This window comes from Ovis canadensis, chromosome 14 (genome assembly GCF_042477335.2).
Source record: "Ovis canadensis isolate MfBH-ARS-UI-01 breed Bighorn chromosome 14, ARS-UI_OviCan_v2, whole genome shotgun sequence".
NCBI lineage: Eukaryota > Metazoa > Chordata > Mammalia > Artiodactyla > Bovidae > Ovis > Ovis canadensis.
Window position 1 is genome coordinate 66800309 of NC_091258.1, and position 18806 is coordinate 66819114.

The 18806-nt window shown below is 54.0% G+C and overlaps 1 protein-coding gene and 2 long non-coding RNA genes across 3 annotated transcripts; 2 read left to right on the forward strand and 1 right to left on the reverse strand.

The window, feature by feature from the left end:
• Nucleotides 1-4848: 4848 nt before the first annotated feature.
• On the reverse strand, nt 4849-6245 carry LOC138418207 (uncharacterized). The gene is made up of 2 exons (XR_011248448.1): nt 6133-6245; nt 4849-5923 (listed from the first exon to the last, which is right to left on the reverse strand). It is a non-coding gene; the product is annotated as an uncharacterized lncRNA (long non-coding RNA).
• Nucleotides 6246-6563: 318 nt separating this feature from the next.
• CALM3 (calmodulin 3) lies at nt 6564-15934 on the forward strand. The gene is made up of 6 exons (XM_069549255.1): nt 6564-7003; nt 11217-11247; nt 13361-13504; nt 13660-13766; nt 14146-14281; nt 14364-15934. The coding sequence occupies exons 1-6, from the start codon at nt 7001-7003 to the stop codon at nt 14390-14392; spliced, it is 450 nt and encodes a 149-aa protein (XP_069405356.1). The 5' UTR covers nt 6564-7000; the 3' UTR covers nt 14393-15934.
• An 80-nt stretch (nt 15935-16014) lies between these two features.
• LOC138418208 (uncharacterized) lies at nt 16015-18806 on the forward strand. Its single transcript, XR_011248449.1, has 2 exons — nt 16015-17331; nt 18401-18806. It is a non-coding gene; the product is annotated as an uncharacterized lncRNA (long non-coding RNA).

An 18806-nucleotide genomic window follows, 5' to 3' on the forward strand; every position in this document is an offset into this window, starting at 1 on the left:
TATATAGTTTCTGAAAATATATATATGTATATGAAATATGGCTGGGTTATGATGTAAAATGTGGTTCTTATTGTGAAGCTCATCCAAAACAATCTGAGGGACTTCCCTGCTGGTCCAGTGATTGGGGTTCCATGCCTCTGCTGCAGGGGACATGGGTTCAATCCCTGATCAGGGAACTAAGATCCCATAAGCCATGGGGCATGGCCAAAGAAAAACCAAAAACAAACAAACAAACAAAAAAATTTGAAATGATCAAGGATACATTTAAGAGCAGAATTAATAGATTTTTAGCAAATGTGCACATCCAAGTTGCCTATCAGTTCAGTTCAGTTCAGTTGCTCAGTCATGTCCGACTCTTTGGGACCCCATGAATTGCAGCACACCAGGCCTCCCTGTCCATCACCAACTCCCGGAGTTCACTCAGATTCACGTCCATTGAGTCAGTGATGCCATCCAGCCATCTCATCCTCAAGTTGCCTGTAGAGGTGGTCAATTAGTTCTCCATGACCAAGACCATGATATGGTTACGACATTCTGTTTCCTATTTCTTCTTCTGAGGCACACAAGAAAATATACTTCTCTGTCCCTCAGCAGTGACATGGGACCGTGTGGCCAGTTCTGGACAATGAAATGTGAGCTGAAGTGACAGATGTCACTTCGACTAAGACAATGAAAACTCCCTGGGACATCCTCCTGTCTCCCTTCCCCTGCTGTAGCAACACAGAGGACTTCAGGAGACAGAAAAGAGCCTGGGACACTGAGTGACCACATGGAGGACGGCTGTCCCATGGAGAGACTAAGACCCTTGGTGGATTTTATGTGAGTGAGAAAGAAACTTCCTGTGTTAATTGAGGTTTTTGCAGTTGTTACTGTACTATAACCTAGGCTGTTCTCAATGGGACACTCACTAGAGTCTCTGTATCAATATATTCTCCCAGCAGCACGGCAGGAGAATTTCCACCTCCTCGTTTTTATCTAGTTATTTTTTTAAAAATTTACTGAGCACTTGTTATATTCCTGGCTCTGCTTTTGGTACTGAAGATACAACAATGAACAAAACAGAAAGACCAGACCCAAGCTTCCCTGGTGGTTTGGTGGTAAAGAATCTGCCGATGCAGGAGATGCGGGTTTGATCCCTGACTCAGGAGGATCCCACATGCTGCAGAGTAACTAAGCCGCAACTGCTGATTCTGTGATCTAGACCCCGAGAGCTGCAACTAATGGAACCAGGCACGACAACTCCTGAAGCCCGCAGCACTGTAGAGCCCGTGCGCCACTCCAAGAGACGCCACTGCAATGAGAAGCCCATGCACCAGAGAGTAGCCCTCCGCTCTCTGCAATTAGACAAAAGCCCGTGCAGCAAGGCAGACCCAGCACAGGCAACAGTAAATAAACAAACAAACAAACAAACGATCGAAAGAAGACCAGACCTCATGGAGCTCGTATTCCAGTGGAAGAATCAAACTGTACATAGAATAAATAAGAAAAGTATATCGTATTTGAGAAGGCGGTCATGCCTATGAAAAAATAAGGCAAAGGAAAGGGAGTCTGGAGTGTTGGGTTTCAATTTTAAATGGGATGATCAAGGGAGGCCATCACTGAGGACGTGTCACTTGAACAAAGCTAAGGAGGAGACGAACCACATGACTGTTGTGGGGAGAGCATTTGAAGGAGAGGAAGCAGACCCAGAGGTTCATACACAGGAATCAGCCACATGTGTTCCAGCAACAGCAGAGAGGCTGATGCAGCTGAGAGAGAGCGTGAAGGTGAGAGCACAGAGGGATGAGGTCAGAGAAATAACAAGGCCACCAGATGCTGCTGTGGGCCCAGCAACAGATAGTACTATTGGGCTTGGTGGTAGTCCAGGATGTGAACTGGTGTATTATTCTGATTTTAACTTGAATTTCCCTGACAATAATGGGATTGAGCTTTAGTTAATTGATCATTCCTAAAGTTCCAAAAACTTGAAGCTGCTGTCACGATTCTTGCCAGGCTATAGCATAGGACACCCCAAAGCCTGCTGGTCCCCTGTAAGGTCACTTAAGATCATTTCCCAAACCTGGAAAGAAAGTGCCCTGAGATTATGATCATCAGATTTAACAATTAGCAATACAGGACTCCAGTTGAATTTGAGTTCTAGATCAACAAAAAATATATTTCAGTGTAAGTATGCTACAGCAATACGTGAACCGTGAACTTCCTGATGTTCAAGCTGGTTTTAGAAAAGGCAGAGGAACCAGAGATCAAATTGCCAATATCTGCTGGATCATGGAAAAAGCAAGAGAGTTCCAGAAAAACATCTATTTCTGCTTTATTGACTATGCCAAAGCCTTTGACTGTGTGGATCACAATAAACTGTGGAAAATTCTGAAAGAGATGGGAATACCAGACCACCTGACCTGCCTCTTGAGAAACCTATATGCAGGTCAGGAAGTAACAGTTAGAACTGGACATGAAACAACAGACTGGTTCCAAATAGGAAAAGGAGTATGTCAAGGCTGTATATTGCCACCCTGCTTATTTAACTTATATGCAGAGTGCATCATGAGAAATGCTGGACTGGAAGAAGCATAAGCTGGAATCAAGATGGCCAGGAGAAATGTCAATAACCTCAGATATGCAGATGACACCACCCTTATGGCAGAAAGTGAAGAGGAACTCAAAAGCCTCTTGATGAAAGTGAAAGAAGAGAGTGAAAAAGTTGGCTTAAAGCTCAACATTCAGAAAACGAAGATCATGGCATCTGGTCCCATCACTTCATGGCAAATAGATGGGGAAACAGTGGAAACAGTGTCAGACTTTATTCTTTGGGGCTCCAAAATCACTGCAGATGGTGACTGCAGCCATGAAATTAAAAGACGCTTACTCCTTGGAAGGAAAGTTATGACCAACCTAGACAGCATTTTCAAAAGCAGAGACATCACTTTGCCAACAAAGATTCGTCTAGTCAAGGCTATGGTTTTTCCAGTAGTCATGTATGGATGTGAGAGTTGGACTGTGAAGAGAGCTGAGCGCTGAAGAATTGATGCTTTGGAACTGTGGTGTTGCAGAAGACTCTTGAGAGTCCCTTGGACTGCAAAGAGATCCAACCAGTCCATCCTAAAAGAGATCAGTCCTGGGTGTTCATTGGAAGGACTGATGCTAAAGCTGAAACTCCAATCCTTTGGCCACCTCATGCGAAGAGTTGACTCATTGGAAAAGACTCTGATGCTGGGAGGGATTGGGGGCAGGAGGAGAAGGGGACAACAGAGGATGAAATGGCTGGATGGTATCACCAACTCGATGGATGTGAGTTTGAGTGAACTCCGGGAGTTGGTGATGGACAGGGAGGCCTGGCGTGCTGCAGTTCATGGGGTCTCAAAGAGTCGGACACGACTGAGCGACTGAACTGACTGAACTGATGTTCCATGCAACTTTTGCTTAAAAATATTACATTGAGTGACAGAAGCCAAGACCAGAAAAATGTATGCTACATGGATTCCATTTCTACAAAATTCCAGAACAGGCAGAACTAATCTCCAATGACAGAAGCCAGAACAATAGTTGCTTGAGGGGAACAGGAATTGACTGGAAAGAGCCACAGGGATCTATCTTCTGGGGTGATGGAAGTGTTCTATAACTTGTCTTGGGTGGTGGTTACATGGGTGTACACAATTCAACGGAATACTTGAGATCTGCAGCATTTTATTGAGTGTAATTATGTCACACATGCAAAAAATACAAAAAAAGAGAGAGAGAAAGTCATACAATTGGCTCTGAAGCAGTCAGTTATGAAAGTAGGACATGCTGACTGGTTAACACCCGAACCCCATGACCTCTCACTAAATTAGGCACAAGAGTCGGCTTTCACCAAAACAAGGGCAGTAACCAAAGAGAGGACATGTATATGTTATAACCAAGTGATCCAAAATACCAGTGGCGTAAGCAATATAAAAGTTTATTTCCCTCTCAAATACAAGTTTGGCCCTGGGGAAGGAAAAGTGGGCTCTCCTCAGGAAAATCATCAAAGTCCCAGGTGAGTGTGGTCACCATTGGTCTGATGGCTGCCCTACCAGCAGGCAAGAAGAGGGAAGGTATGTCCTCCCCCTTTAAGGGTATGCCCAGAAGTTTCATGTATCACTTCTGTTCACATCCTTTTGGGCCAGAATTCCGTCAAATGAGGACTCATAACTGCAAGGATGGTTAGGAAATGTCATTTTTACTTAGGATGGCAATGTGCCCAGCTAAAATTCTATTAGTCTGGAAAACAGAGAAAGTGGATTCTGGAAAAAAAGTAAGATCTCTCCCACCTGTGGTATAATGTGGTTAAGAGTGTGGGGTTTTCAGTCAAACTGCTGGGGTTAAAATCCTGACTCTGCCTCCTACTGTGTGACCCTAGGCAAGCTACTTTACTTCTCTGTTCTTGGTCAAGGCTTTATACCTCTCTGATCTCATCTAATTCCAGTGGCAATAAAACAGTTTCAAAAGGTGGAAAGTGAAAGTAACAAACTCATAGGGAGGTTGTAAGAATTAAATGAACTAACGCAGTCAAAGCAGGTGAAATGGTGCCTGGAACACAGTATGTCTTCATATGTGCTGATAGTAGTATATCTATCATTTCATAGGCCTAAGTAATTCAGAAATTAAGGTCTTCCTGGTAGAAACTGAGACTCAAAGACATGGAAAGGAGAAACAGGGAGAGAGAGCATATGTGTGACTTCCTTTGCTTAGTTGTTCAGCAAATGATGACTGGGTCCTTGGCCCTCTCTGTTTCAGGGCCAATGCTGATGATCAAGACAGAGTTTAGCCTGGGTCACATCCATCACAAATTCTTTTGTCATAAGTAACAGAAACTCAACTCAAACCAGCTTGGGATAAATGGGACATTTTAATAGCTCATATAATCAAAAGCCTGGCACGATAGAGTGCAGCTGGCCTCAAGCTGGAATCAGGGAAGGGAATGGCAACAGGACTCTCTCACTCCACCTCTTCATTGCTTTTCTCTGGAATCAGTTTTATTCTCTCCTCTGGGGTGTGAAAAAGGTCATCAGTTCAGCTCAGTTCAGTCACTCAGTTGTGTCCCACTCTTTGAGACCCCATGAATCACAGCACATCAGGCCTCCCTGTCCATCACCAACTCCCGGAGTTCACTCAAACTCATGTCTATTGAGTCCCTGATGCCATCCAGCCATCTCATCCTCTGTTGTCCCCTTCTCCTCCTGCCCCCAATCCCTCCCAGCATCAGAGTCTTTTCCAATGAGCCAACTCTTCGCATGAGGTGGCCAAAGGATTGGAGTTTCAGCTTTAGCATCAGTCCTTCCAATGAATACCCAGGACTGATCTCTTTTAGGATGGACTGGTTGGATCTCCTTGCAGTCCAAGGGACTCTCAAGAGTCTTCTGCAACACCACAGTTCCAAAGCATCAATTCTTCAGCGCTCAGCTCTCTTCACAGTCCAACTCTCACATCCATACATGACCACTGGAAAAACCATAGCCTTGACTAGATGGACCTTTGTTGGCAAAGTAATGTCTCTGCTTTTCAATATGCTATCTTGGTTGGTCATAACTTTCCTTCAAAAGGTCATAGATAGGTCCAGATCTATTTCTTCACTCCCTCACCACACAAAAGGAAAAGACTTCCTGCCCCCAAAAGTCTAGATCCAAAAACCCATGGAAGGCCTCTCATTGGCTCAGCCTACATCCTGTTCCAGGTGTAACATAAAGATTGGTCCAGCTTGACTCATTTGACACTTGTCAGCCAATCACCGAGAGGGGGCAGGGCACAGACGCAAATATAGCCCTAATTCAAAACAAGAAAAGTTGGGGGGCGAGGGGGGGGGGGATGTTGCCGTTTCTGAGCGCCAGTAAATAGTCTCAGCTAACTTTCCCACTCTTCTTCCGTGGTTGGAACCCTGGAACAAGGAGTGCAAGACTCAGGTGGTCTGCAAGACAGCAGGACAATGGTTGAGAAGTTTGGTCTCCCTCGCCCAGCCAAGCACAGGTCCCTGAATTACAGCAGGCACCCCACTGAGGCTTATTGAATGAATGACTGAATTAATACCTTGTTCCCAGGGCTGTCTTGGAACAGCCCGTTTAACAGACCCTGAACCGATTATAAGTGAAGTGAAGCGAGGACAGGGGCTTCGCACACCTGTGGAGTGTGTCTCATGGTGCAGACACCTGCCCCGACGGGCGATGAGCGGAACTTTCAGGCTAAAAGCTGAACCTTGAAGACCCCGCCACCCCGAGGGCCCAATTGGGGGCGGGGCTTCCAGACCAGCATTTTGGGTTGCACCATCTTCCATCTGTCAGAGGGGAGAACTAAGAAAGTACTTCTGCACCTTCTGCCACCATTTTTACCACTCCCTGACCACGAAGATGATGTATTTGCTTCTCTAACAGTCACACAATTTCCCCCTTCGCCTCGTTACGCCTCACGGCCCCACACAGTCACACATTTCAGGCTACCCACCACCACCAGGCAGTGGCTCGCCCCAGTTTGACGCATTGCAGGGAAGGCCGGACCAATCGGCACCGCGCTCTTATTTCCGCCGCGGCCCGGACCCAATAGCGGCGCGTCTCACACAGGGACGCGTCACGCGCCAGCCGAGAGGTGCCCCTCCGCCGAGGAGGAAAGTAGAGTGGGCACAGGGGGCGGGGCGCATGGCGACGGAAAGTAGTCCCGCGGCGGGTGCGCGCGCGCGCGCGGCCGGCCATAAACCCAACCCTGTGGGGAGTGAGAGAGCCGCGGGCCCGACAGTCCGGAGAGAGGCGCGGAGGGATCCGTGGGAGCCGCAGTGCGGCGGCGCGCGGACCGGACGGGGCGGGGCCGGGCGAGGCGGGGCGCGCGCGGCGGCCGTTGAGGGACCGTTGGGGCGGGCGGCGGGCGGCGGCGGCGGCGCGCGCGCTGCAGGCAGTGAGTGTGGAGGCGCAGACGCGCGGCGGAGCTCGAGCTGCTGCAGCTGCTGCCGCCGCCGGAGGAACCTTGACACCCGCGCTCCGGACACCCGGCTCTCGCCATGGTGAGTGAGACTGAGGGCCGCCGAGGTTGGGGGCACTGAGGCGGGCACGGCGGAGCAGGACCCCCAAGAGCACGAGCGGACTCAGAATTGGGGGGGAGCGTTTGGGTCCCGGAGAGCGCCTCTGGACCCTTCTCTTCCCCTTGATCGGGGGCATTTGAACCCACAGTGGGGCGTTTGGCTCCCCAAAGGGAATTGGGGGCTTCCAGAAGCGACACTTAGCACCAGATGGGGTGTCTAGACCCAAGAAAGGGCACTTGAGCCCTCCAAGGGGGCATTTGAGCCGAAGATGGAGCATCTGGACTCTTGGACCCAGGATGGGGCGTTTGGTCACTAAGGTGGGGTGTTTGGATTCCAGGGGGCCGAGGTAAGAGCCGTTGGCTAGGGAAGGAGGTGATTTGTGCCCTGATAAAGGCTTTTGGGTCCTAATAGGTAGCAAGGAAGGGGAATCGGAGGGAAGCCGGGCTGCTGGGGAACTCCCTGAGAGGGGGTGGTGGTTAGCTGGGCCTGGGTGGAGGGGGAGCCCTCCCGGGAGGCAGGGAGGAGGGTCGCTTCTGCAGATCAGACCCTTGAGGGGAGAAAAGGGGGTTCTCCAAAGACCGACATTGCAGAGGAAGGAGGAGGAGGGTGAGGTGCATGCTCTGGAAGGAAGAGCCTGGGGTGGGTGGCAGCCAAGGTTAGAAGATGCTCTGGAAGCCTTTTGAAGATGCCCTGGAAGCCTATGGGGACTGAAAAGGATGGGGTCGGGGAAGGGGTCAAAAAGGGGTGCCAATCTTGTCAGTGGTGGGGGGACAGGAGCAGCCAGAGAAGGTTCTGAGGTTCCTATTGGGTTAAGACTATTGAACTAGGAAGGGAGATTGGGGTTTTTTTGGGGGAAGGGGGCGCGTTGTGTTTGGGTTCATGAGGAGGTGGGTTTTCAAAGTGAGGGGTGGGAGAGAACTTCGGCTTCTGTGGTGGGAGGTGAGATGCAAGGCGATCCGGGGACATGTTAAAGAAAATGCATGGCAGCCGAGGGGGGCCTAGGGTGGATATGGTGGGTAGCTCCCTAGAAGTTTCCAGGGCAAAGCCAGGACAAAGACTGTTCAGTCTGGATGGGGAGTGGGCTGCAGAGGCCGGAGGGAGTGGCTCAAGGGTCCCTTTCCCAGGAAGAATGGGGCTGGGCAGGAGACACCGGGCAGTGGGAGCAGGTGGGCGGAGTTGTTGGGGCCTCTATTGCGCACTGAAGCCGCATGTAATGGGGGTGGGGAGGAGCAAAGTTTGGGATGCATCAAATGAGCCAGCTTTTAAAGCCTTGAATCTCACCTGCTCGCTGCCCCTTTCAGACCCAGAGAGCTGTTTTTTCCACACAGGAATGCTGGTTTTATCTTGGTCTCCAGCTCCACGCACCGCTCTGCATCTCCTCACTTGTGCCAAGTGACAGTGCGGTACAGTGTGGCGTCGGTGACAATCGCACGCCTGTTCTTGTGGCCTCGGAGTGGGGGCTGCAGAGAGGACCTCCGGAGGGACCCCTTCATCGGCCCCACGGCCACTTGTTTCTTTTGGGGCCCTCCCTGAGTGCTTCTGTTAATTCCCACAGCTTGGGCTTTGAGAGAAAACCAGCAGACTAGTTCTTTCCTGGTCCCTGCCACCCACAGTCCCCCAGCCCCCCCAGGCTCAGCCTCGGAACCGTGTGCAGCCATCCTCCCTGGCAAGGCTGGGGAGAGCAGGCAGCGGCTGCTGTGTATCAGATCTCATACTTGCTGACACAGGCCTGATGGCTCCTCTCGCCGCTACCCCATTTTCCCCGAGCAGAGCCTTGCTAAAGGGGCACTGAATCATTGACAGGCGCCAGGAGGTCCCCACCTGCCAAATAAGACCTGAGCTTTTGCCCCACTAGTTTCTCTTTCCCTTTGTAATCAGCAAAGTATGGGTGGGACGAGTCACTGTTCACTGGCTTTGGACTTTGGCCTGAGCCCTGTGGCTCTTCCTTGGCCCGGGTGAGGGGCCCTGGCCTTGGTTTCTGATCTCATCTAACACTGCTCTCTGGCACTGGCTAGGGGCTGGGGCAAGGCGGAGAAATAATACCTTCTTCCCTCCCCCACCCCAGGATTTTTTTTTTTTTTCTTGTCCAGCCTCTTGCTGTATCCTAAAGGGATGGGGAAGCAGGGGACCAGCTGGGTTATTTTGCAGGTAGTTTTTGGTGAAAGCTGAAAATCTGCAGATCTGGAAAGGGAAAAAGCCCTGAGAAGGAAAGGATCCCCGGCAGTGATCAGTTTTCTGGGTAGCAGCCTTGCTTTGAGATCTCTAACTGGGAGCTGGGCCCTTTCCTTCCCCAGCAGGGGAGAGGGTCTCCTAAGAGGGAGGGAGGGAGTGTGACGGCCCTGCAGGCAGAGCCACGCCTATTTGCAGCAAGCCTGGAACAGTGGCAGAGCCTCCTCTGCGCGTTGCAGCCTGGCGGCAGGGAGCGGTAGACACCAGCCTTAGGCACCACTCGGGCATTCCACGACCTGCCCCAGCCCCTGCGGGTGCTGCCCAGGTGTGGCAGGGGTGCGAAGGGCCCTGGTTGGGTAGCCCTTACCGCATAGGCTAGGGGAAAGGATGAAAGCTGGGGGAGGGCAGCCCTCGCCCAGCCCTCCTCCGCGCCCCTGGCACTGCCTGGCCTTGGCAACAGAAGCCCATCCTGTCTTCTCAGTTTCCCCCAGCAGCTTCCTCGGGTGTCAGGACCTAGGCGATCGGCTCAGGCTTCTTTGCCCATAGAAGCCAAGGGAAGCAGAGGAGCAAAGGGCTTGTGGGCCTGGGGCTGCCAGGCTGGCGTGCAAGAGCCTGGCCGCCCTGGGTCTCTTTTGAAAGCGAGGCAGAAGCATCTCCATTTGACCTCCTAACCTTCCCTTTAGACTTTGGACTTTTCCAGAATGTACATGTATGGTGTGTTTCCTTCTCTACCTTCCTGCTTCCCCCTCCCTTAGCCATTTCCCTTCTGTAATCATCCCCCTGATTTCCCCTCCTGTTCTACCCGTTTGGGGCTCAGCCTCAAGTCCTTCTTCCTTTATGTTAAAAAGAAAAAAAGAAAAAGGGTATGTCGGACTTGTCCTAATGTGATTGGTCTTCACATTTGGGATGGGGCAGAAGGGGGTGTGGGGTTCTTGCTAGATTCCCAAGGAAGTTCTAGAACCTCTGTGCAGAATAACACTAGTGCCCACAGTGGCACGCCTCAGTCTGAGGGGCTCTCGGACGCAGAGCGGAAGCCTGCTGTAGATGTGGAGCCCCTTCACCTAGTTGTAAGAGGAAATGAGGAAGGGGGCAGCGGTCCAAGGGCGAGCCATGCCTTCTGGCAGCATTCACGGACCCCAAGGAAAATTCCTCTTTTACTGCCTAAAGCTAAACGTTGGGATTCAGCTCCCCAGTCCCCGTGTGGCTCCTCCCCCAGAGGATCCCTTTGCCGGGCTGGTTCAGGACAGGCTGGCCTCTGCTTCTCCTCTGCCCTGCCCCCAAGCCCAGCATGCAGCAAGGGCTGCCCGACCTACTGGCCAGTCCCCAGAGTGGCCAGGGCCAGCAAGGGTTAAAAACTGCAGCGCAGCAGGGGGAGGGGACTTGAGTCCTCCAGCCTCTGCCACCAGCGCCATGCCTGCTGCAGTCCCCTCCTGACACTCACCCTTCCTGCCCCAAAGGAGCAGTGGAGTGAATGGTGCCCCGTGCCGAAGAGAGCAGGGGCTGCCCCCTGCCTGCCCGGGGTTCTTTCAGGCACTCCACAGACACCAGTTGGGAGAATTGTTGCCAGTTGGATCCGCAGTGCTTGGCCGGGTGCTTCCACATTGGTGACATAGAAACTAGGAAAGAGCCGGCTATCTACCCTGGGCCTGGCCTGCTTCAGTTTGGAGCCTTCTAGAAGAGCTGCTTGATTAGGCTTCCAGGGCAACTGCTCCCTTCACTCAGCCTCTGGGGCGCCCAGCGGCCGTGACGGCACCGAGACGTGAGCCAGTGCAGGTGCAGCTGGGCTGGGGCTGGCTCCAGAGCCCTGACTCTGGTTGGAGACCCCTGGGGTCGGCAGTGTCGTCAGGTCCTGGGTCTCCAGCCTCCTGAGTCGCCAGACTGGATGATCCCAGTCCTGGCTCTGGCATGACTGCCCTTGCCCAGGTACATGGACTGCCATGTGGAGCTGGCCGCACCAGCGGGGGCCGGGCTGAGCAAGGAGAGATGTGCCAACCTGTGACTAACTTTCTCCTTCCTGCTTTTCCAGGCTGACCAGCTGACCGAGGAGCAGATCGCAGGTGAGCTTGCTTCCCTCCCTCCCTCCCCCGTTCCCCCTTCCTGCCCCCACCCTGCCGCATGAATGCCTCTGCATCGAGTCTTGCTCCAGCCAGGAGGAGCATCTGACAGAGAAGCTCACTCACGTGTATGAGAGCATACCAGTGACACCAGACCCCACAGTCCTGAGCCAGGCCCTCATCAGGTGGCAGGGCTGTGCTCCCCTCCCTGCCAGGGGTCACCGGGCCTTTTAATTGGTGGCTGCGGGGTGAGCCTGGCCATCTGTCCTGGCTCCTGCCAGTTAGGCCCAGAAGGTGAACTCCTCTGCGGGGCTCCTGGCCCACTTCAGGAGCCACCCAGGAGAGGGCTCGTCACGCCCACCTCTGCACTCCCCTTCACGCATGCTTGCAGTTGCTTCTTCCTGGGCTGGAAGTGCCTTCCCCCGGCTCTTTGCACCAGGCAGCTCCTTCTCCTTCTTTGGGTCTTGATCCAAATGTCATCTTGGAAAGGCCTTCCCTGGTCCCATCTCAAATAAACAGCCTTCCTCTACTCCCTGTTTCCTTAATAGCCTTTCTCACCGTCTGAAATTAATCTCTGACGTCTGCTGGCTGCATCTGCCTGTCACTAGGCGAGTTCCTTACTGGGGCGCTTTTCTGTGTGTTGGTCCCTGCTGTTCCTGTAGTGCCTGCAACAATGGCTGCTGTGTACATTTTTGTTGACTAAATAACTAAATGAACAAGGGAACCATCACGTATCTTCCAGTAAGCTTAAAGAAGTCCTTGAGTCCTGTGTAATTCATTTTTGTAGACTCCCCTAAAGCCCAGTAACCCACAGCTACAGGAAGTACTGTGTGCTGAGAAGGTTTCTGTGTCCTGTCTCCCCTGCCCCCCCAGACTGTGAACTACTCTAAAGGACAGGGACCAGCTCCCAGTTAAGTCCCACAGCCATAGGCCAGCACAGAGTAGCCCCTGGACCCTGGCCTTACTGTCAGGGTCAACAGGCTGTGTGTGACAAGCATAGAAAGCCCCGCTTCTGAAGTGGGGGCGGCAAGAGTAGACTTGCCTTCTCTTCTTTCTTCCCCTCCCTTCCCCCCTCCCCACATTTTCAGCTTCTGAACTTTGGCCCCAGGTGGGTGGCTACGGAGACCCACCAAGGAGAACCAGAGAACTGCGTTGTTGTTCAGTGATCCTGAGTGCAGGGTGCCCGCGTGACCCCTGAGAACAATGCCTCGGCACAGGGAGGCGCCAGCATCCCCCAGGAGACTCGGGGTCTCCAGGGCCCAGAGGCTCGGGCGCAGGCAAAGCCTCTCGGCTCTGCATATGGCTCCCATGCCGGCCACACACAGCCCCAGCTCTGCCCTCGCTTGACACCAACACACGCTCCACGCCACCTCCCACCCCCGTCCCCATTAGCGAACTGTCCGCCGCCTCACCCCAGCCCACACCCTCTGGGAATAGGCTGCCAGGCATCTGTTCCCTGAGGGTTTGGGGGCAGGGAGCACCAGGTGCCAAAATGGGCCCAGTGGGAGGGCAGGAGCCACGTGCTTCTCCCGCTCCTGATGCGGGCCCAGCTGCGGCCTTCCCACTCAGCACCCCCAGCTCCTCGGCCGCCTGGTTTGGCAGCCGTCCCCTCTCCTTCCACACCCCCCACCCCGCCTACCCCACACAGTCCATCAGCCATGCTCCACTGTCGGCCGCCCCCACACTCTGCCCCACGCAGCTCCTCTGGAAACGAGAGCCGGGCTGGTAGTCCCCATCGGGCGGGATGCCATGGCGCCCAGTGCCGTCCTGCAGGCTCTCCTGCCCTTCCTCTCCTGGCCCGCTGACCTTGGCTCTCTTCCCTTCCAGGACACTGGTCCATTTCATCACTCGAGGGAGAGACTGAAGCCAGGGACCAAAAAGAAATGTAGAGGCTCTAACGCCGCCGTCAGCCCATTTTCCCCCCATGTCTTCAGTGCAGGCAGCTTTGCCCGTCACCGAGCAGGTGCTCAGTGAGGGGTGATGGAGAGAAGAAGGGGCCTGTCCGTGGTACAGAGGCGAGAGGCTTGAGCTGGCACTGGATCTCCTGTTTCTTGAGGCGGGCCTGACTCAGGCCTTCCCGTGGCCTCACCTCTGGTTTGCTGTGCTCCTTCCACAGAGTTCAAGGAGGCCTTCTCCCTCTTTGACAAAGACGGAGATGGCACCATCACCACCAAGGAGCTGGGGACAGTGATGAGGTCCCTGGGGCAGAACCCCACTGAGGCCGAGCTGCAGGACATGATCAACGAGGTGGATGCAGATGGTGAGCCCGCACCCAAGGCAGGAGGGCAGCCCCCTCCCAGCGCCCCCGGGGAGCCACCCTGCGGGATGGATGGCCAGCGTCTCCTCCGCCAGGGCCCTGGGGTCGTCTCCTCGGGCCCAGGCCCAGAGCATCTCCCTCCCTCCCCCACCTCGCAGGGAACGGGACCATTGACTTCCCCGAGTTCCTGACCATGATGGCCAGAAAGATGAAGGACACGGACAGCGAGGAGGAGATCCGAGAGGCCTTCCGTGTCTTTGACAAGGTGAGCAGGCCTTTTCCCGGGGGACTCTGGCATTCCGGCAGAGAGCAGGACAGGTGGGCTCTCAGGACACCCAGCCTAACCGGAGTCACCACTTCGGGAGGCCAGGTTCCAGTGCCAGCCCCACTGCCAGCTTGCTCTGCCACCACAGGAAGCCCCCGCCTGTGCCAAGGGAGGTGACTGACAGGCCCCGTGCTGGGGTCTGTCTCCCACTGCCCGCCAGGAGAGAGCCAGGCAAACGGATGCCTCTGGCTCGGAGCCTTTGTCTGTCTCCTGACACACAGGACGATATGCTGGGGTCTCTCTCCCACTGCCCCCCAACAAAGCGCTGGGCAGACGAACGCCTCCCGCTCAGAGCCTTTGTCTGTCCCCCAACACACAGGACGGCAATGGGTACATCAGTGCCGCAGAGCTGCGCCACGTCATGACGAACCTGGGCGAGAAGCTGACCGACGAGGAGGTGGACGAAATGATCAGGGAGGCCGACATCGACGGGGACGGCCAGGTCAATTACGAAGGTGAGCTACCGGCCCCGTCTGCCTGCCCGCAGGGGCTGGGGGAGCCCACTCTCTGCTGACCTCCATGTCTTTCTCTCCACAGAGTTTGTACAGATGATGACTGCAAAGTGAAGGCCCCCGGGCAGCTGGTGATGCCCGTTCTCTCGATCTCTCTCTCCCCGCGCGCGCACTCTCTTCAACACTCCCTGCCTATCCCGGTTTTAGCAAACACCAGTTGATGGACTGAGAATCTGATAAAGCTACAAAAGATTTGTCCCAAGCTGCATGATTGCTCTTTCTCTTCCTCCCGAGTCTCCTTCCAGGCCCCCGCCATCTCTTCCTTCAGCCTCCCCCGCCTTCCATTCACATCTTCCAAGGCCTGATGCATTCATAAGATGAGCCCCCCAGTCCCCTTCAGGGGGCCTTTGCCCTCCTCCTCCAGCCCGGGTGGCTCTCGTCCGTTTTGGTTTGTTTCTGTTCGTTGGTCATCTTATTTTGGGGTGCCGAGGTGGACGCCGGCGCTGTCCCGGGACCTGCTGGGGAGGGGCTGAGGCCCTTAGAAGGGCTGGGCACGAGAGGCACGCCTTTTGCTGTTGCATGCAACCAGCCTGTAATACCCTGTGCCCATCCCAGAGCCTGTCGGGGCAGGAGTGCCCAGCATGGCGTTCCAGAAGGGCTGAGGGCGGTGGGGAGGGCCCGGAGCTGCGGTGTTGCCTGAATGTGGCTCAGGAGGAGGCCAGGGGGCGAGGGAGGCTTGGCAGCTGGCATGCTCTTAGCACATGAGGAGGCCGGCCAGGCTGGGCAGCACTCAGATGCCATTGGCTGCTCTTGTGAACCATCTGACTGGCTCCCTGAGGCGGGGCGAGGGGGGCCCGCTCCCCCGGTGCCCCTGCACGCTGCCCCCATGCCATGTTCCCCAAGCGATCTCAAGCTGTCCTGGTGCTAACATCCCATGCCCACCCGCGTCCCGGTCCCCTCAAGGGAACGCACGTGGATTGGCCGCTTTGTCACATGCTACTCATCCTTCCGCTTTTTCTTTATACCCTTAAAACTCTGAATTTTCGTCTGAAACCATGCCGGGCTAGCTGAGGAGTGGGGATTGGGAGGATGTGCCCCACCAAGCGCTCAAGAGAACATAACCTGCAATAAACAGCCCTGCCGGCCCGCCAGCCCCTCCCGCTTCCCCGTGGTGGCTCGGCGGCTCCCCAGCCCCGTCTGTGCTGTCTGTGCGCCCACCTGCCTGCCCCCCCACTCCCCAGCGGAGAGCATGATCCGCAACCTGGCTTCTGACTTTCACCTCTGGGACAAGTAAGTCAACGTGGGCAGTTCGGTTTCCTGGATTTTTTTTTTCTTTTTTTTTTCCGTTCATTTCATCTGCCCCCCACCCCCATCCCACCCCACCCCTCAGGTCGATCAAGTGGCTTTTCCTGGGACCTGCCCAGCTTTGAGAATCTTCTCGTCCACCCTGTGGCACCCAGCCTCCAGGGAAGGGGGGGTGGGACATAGCGGGAGACCCAGCCAAGAGCTGAGGGTAAGGGCAGGTAGGCGTGAAGCTGTGGATGTTTTCGGAGTGTTTTGGTTTTTTTTTTTTTTCCAAACCGGGCAATATTTGTGTTCAAGCTGTGAAGAAAAATATATATCAATGTTTTCCAATAAAATACAGTGACTACCTGACTGCTCCTCCCCTCTTGGTTTCTGAGCCTGCTCCCTGCACAGGCCTGAAACCCTGCCCCAAAAGAGTCTGTCTGCTGTGGGATCTGGCTCCCTGACCAAGAATCAAACCTGAGCTCCTCACACTGGGAGTGTGGAGTCTTAGCCACAAGGGAAGTCCCAGCCTGTCAGCTTCGAGTGCTCGGCGCCTACATGGGTGTGCAAGACCAACCCCGCCTTAGTAGGGCCACCTGTCAGTCACACACAGGACCGCATGATGAGGCCCGAGAAGGCCTGAGGCAGGTCCATTGCGTTACAGGAGCGTCCTGCTTTGGGGGCAGACCAGTGGCAAGCTGAAAGGATGGTCACCTGCTGTGCAGGAGGAGGAAGGGCCTCATCCAAGGAGAGAGGCAGACCAGGTCAGACAGGGCCCAGGCCAGGTCAGGATTCTTGACAGGGCCTTCTGGCTAAGAGGTGACCAGTGCCCATCAGCAGGCTAAGTGCTGAGTCTGAACTGAACTGAACACAGTGGTGAGAAAAGGGGTGTGTTCCTGAGGTCACAGCTTCAGTCAGTCCCTAGAGACAAAGGACTAAAGCTCAGAACGACTGTAAATCCTAGAAAGCTCCTCAACTTCCCCAAGGAAGGCAGAGCTATGGAGAAGAAGACATGGGACTTCCCTGGCTGGCCAGTGGTTGAGACCTTGTCTTCCAATTCAGGGAGAGCTAAGATCCCACATAGTGCCAAAAAACAAAACAATAAAAATAAGCTCCTGTTGAGGTTCAACAGAAAACAAAATTCTGTAAAGCAATTATCCTTCAACAAAGTAGTATTGTAACAAAGTCAAAGACTTTTAAAATTGTCCATATCAAAAAAAAATCTTAGGTGGGGAGACCCAGTCCCCAGCTATAAAACCCATCTGATTCCCTCTTGGGCAGGAGTGAACGGTCAATAGACACAGTCTAACATCTGAGCAGCTGTCTTTGACCACAGGGACCAGGCAGGAGGTGAGCAGAAACAGCTCAGTGGAGTAAAGAGCCACCTATTCACCTTCACCTGGCCTTGGAGGGGTGGAGAAGCTTGGTGAGGCCCAAACTCGGGCTTTCCTGTGGCTTCAGAGTAAATGGTCATTTTTTTTTAAAAAGGATCTGGGGGTGGGGGGGCGTGGTTTCCCTGGTAGTCCAGGGGTTAAGAGTTCGCAGATGTTGGATCCTGGTCGGGGAGATCCCACGTGCCCCCAGGGTAACTAAGCTCATGCACCACAGCCACTGAGCCTGTGCTCCACCAGCAGGGCACTGCATTGAGACCCCAAGTGCCGCACCCAGAGAGCAGCAGCCGATCTCAGCAATGAGAGGAAGCCCACACGCGGCAACAAAGGCCCAGCAAAGCCAAACATACTAAATCTCTTAAAAAATGACTTCAGGTAGGCCAGAGGGCTTCCCCTGGTGGCTCAGACGGTAAAGAATCTGTTTTCAATGCAGGAGACTCAGGTTTGACCCCTGGGTCAGGAAGATCCCCTGGAGAAGGAAATGGCAGCCCACTCCAGGATTCTTGCCTGGAGAATTCCATGGACAGAGGGGCTGGGTGGGCTACAGTCCATGGGGTGGCAAAGGGCCAGACACGACTGAGTGACTAACAGGCCAGAGATAAGGGGAAGGCTAGGCTGAGGCTGGGGTCAAAACAGTGGAATCTGGGATGAGAGCTGCCTTCTTAGCAGCCAGGATACCTGTGGAAAACTCTGGTCTTATAGTTCAGAAGACAGGTCTTGATGACAGAATTGGCCTCCAGCACAGTGTGACCACTCACGGAAGTGTCTACTCACTAAACCTCAGTTCTTACTTCTGATGCTGCCTGCTTCATAACCTTGGAGCAGTGACTTCACTTCTCTGAGCCTCAGTTTACCCATCTACAAAATGGGAAACAGTCATCATCTCTCAAAGGAGGAACATAAAAACATCCATCTCAGAGGGGAGTGCCACTTTCTAGACATCATCTCATTTATGTCTCACTCAGGCCAGGCTGAGTCCTAATAAAAATTTTTTCCCTTTTATGACATGTATCCTCCCCACTGGGCATATGAGCGTAAGTTATCAAGAGCTGACAGGAGGGGCTTCCCTGGCAGTCCAGTGGTTGAGATTCTGCGCCTTTACTGCAGGGGTTGGGGGGAGGTGGGGAGGGGTGCACCCAGGTTTGATCCCCGGTCAGGAAACTGGCATGAAAAAAATAAAGCTGACAGGAAAGGAACAGAGGCCTGGGCAGTAAAGCCTCTCACAGCGCTCTTCTTGGAAGTGGCTGCACTGGGACTTGAACCCCGGGTTATTCACATCCCAAGCGACCACACTTTTAACCACCGCAGCACGTTGCCTGCACTTCTCTACTGCCTGTCGATTATTTCCCCCCTTGGGCTCTAGTTTTTGAAAGACTTTTACTCCCATACAACCTGCATTATTAAAAAGGCATGACTTCCCCTTCCCATTCTTTATTAACCACAGGCACAGAGATGGCACTCTGCACTGCTAATGGACACGGGCAGACGCGGAGGAGCACGCATAGGCTGATGCTGGTCCTGGAAGTCATCTCTAACTGAGGCTCATGGATCTGCTGGGCCAGCTCAAAGCCTGTCACTGAGAAAGTGACTAGGCAGGGGGACACATGTGGAGGTGCCCAACCGGGGCCCACAGGAGAGAAACCCCAGGCTCCCCTCACTTGCGGGTGGGAGTGGCTGTGGGACCACTTCTCAGTGTCATTCCCACTGCGGCCACCAGGTGGGGCAGTGACTACAGAGGGGCCAGAAAGCGGCAACTCCCGAGGACCCGCCAGGGCGTATATGGGCGTGCATGCTAGAGTCCCATCTGTGCTCCAAAATCAGAAATGAATAAAGAAATGAAGTTAAAAGTG

What these genes read in the sequence shown, in the direction of transcription:
- CALM3 (XM_069549255.1), top strand. An exon ending in CAACGAGGTGGATGCAGATG is followed by an intron (nt 13,505 to 13,659) that starts GTGAGCCCGCAC and finishes CCCACCTCGCAG; the next exon opens with GGAACGGGACCATTGACTTC. An exon ending in CGGCCAGGTCAATTACGAAG is followed by an intron (nt 14,282 to 14,363) that starts GTGAGCTACCGG and finishes TTCTCTCCACAG; the next exon opens with AGTTTGTACAGATGATGACT.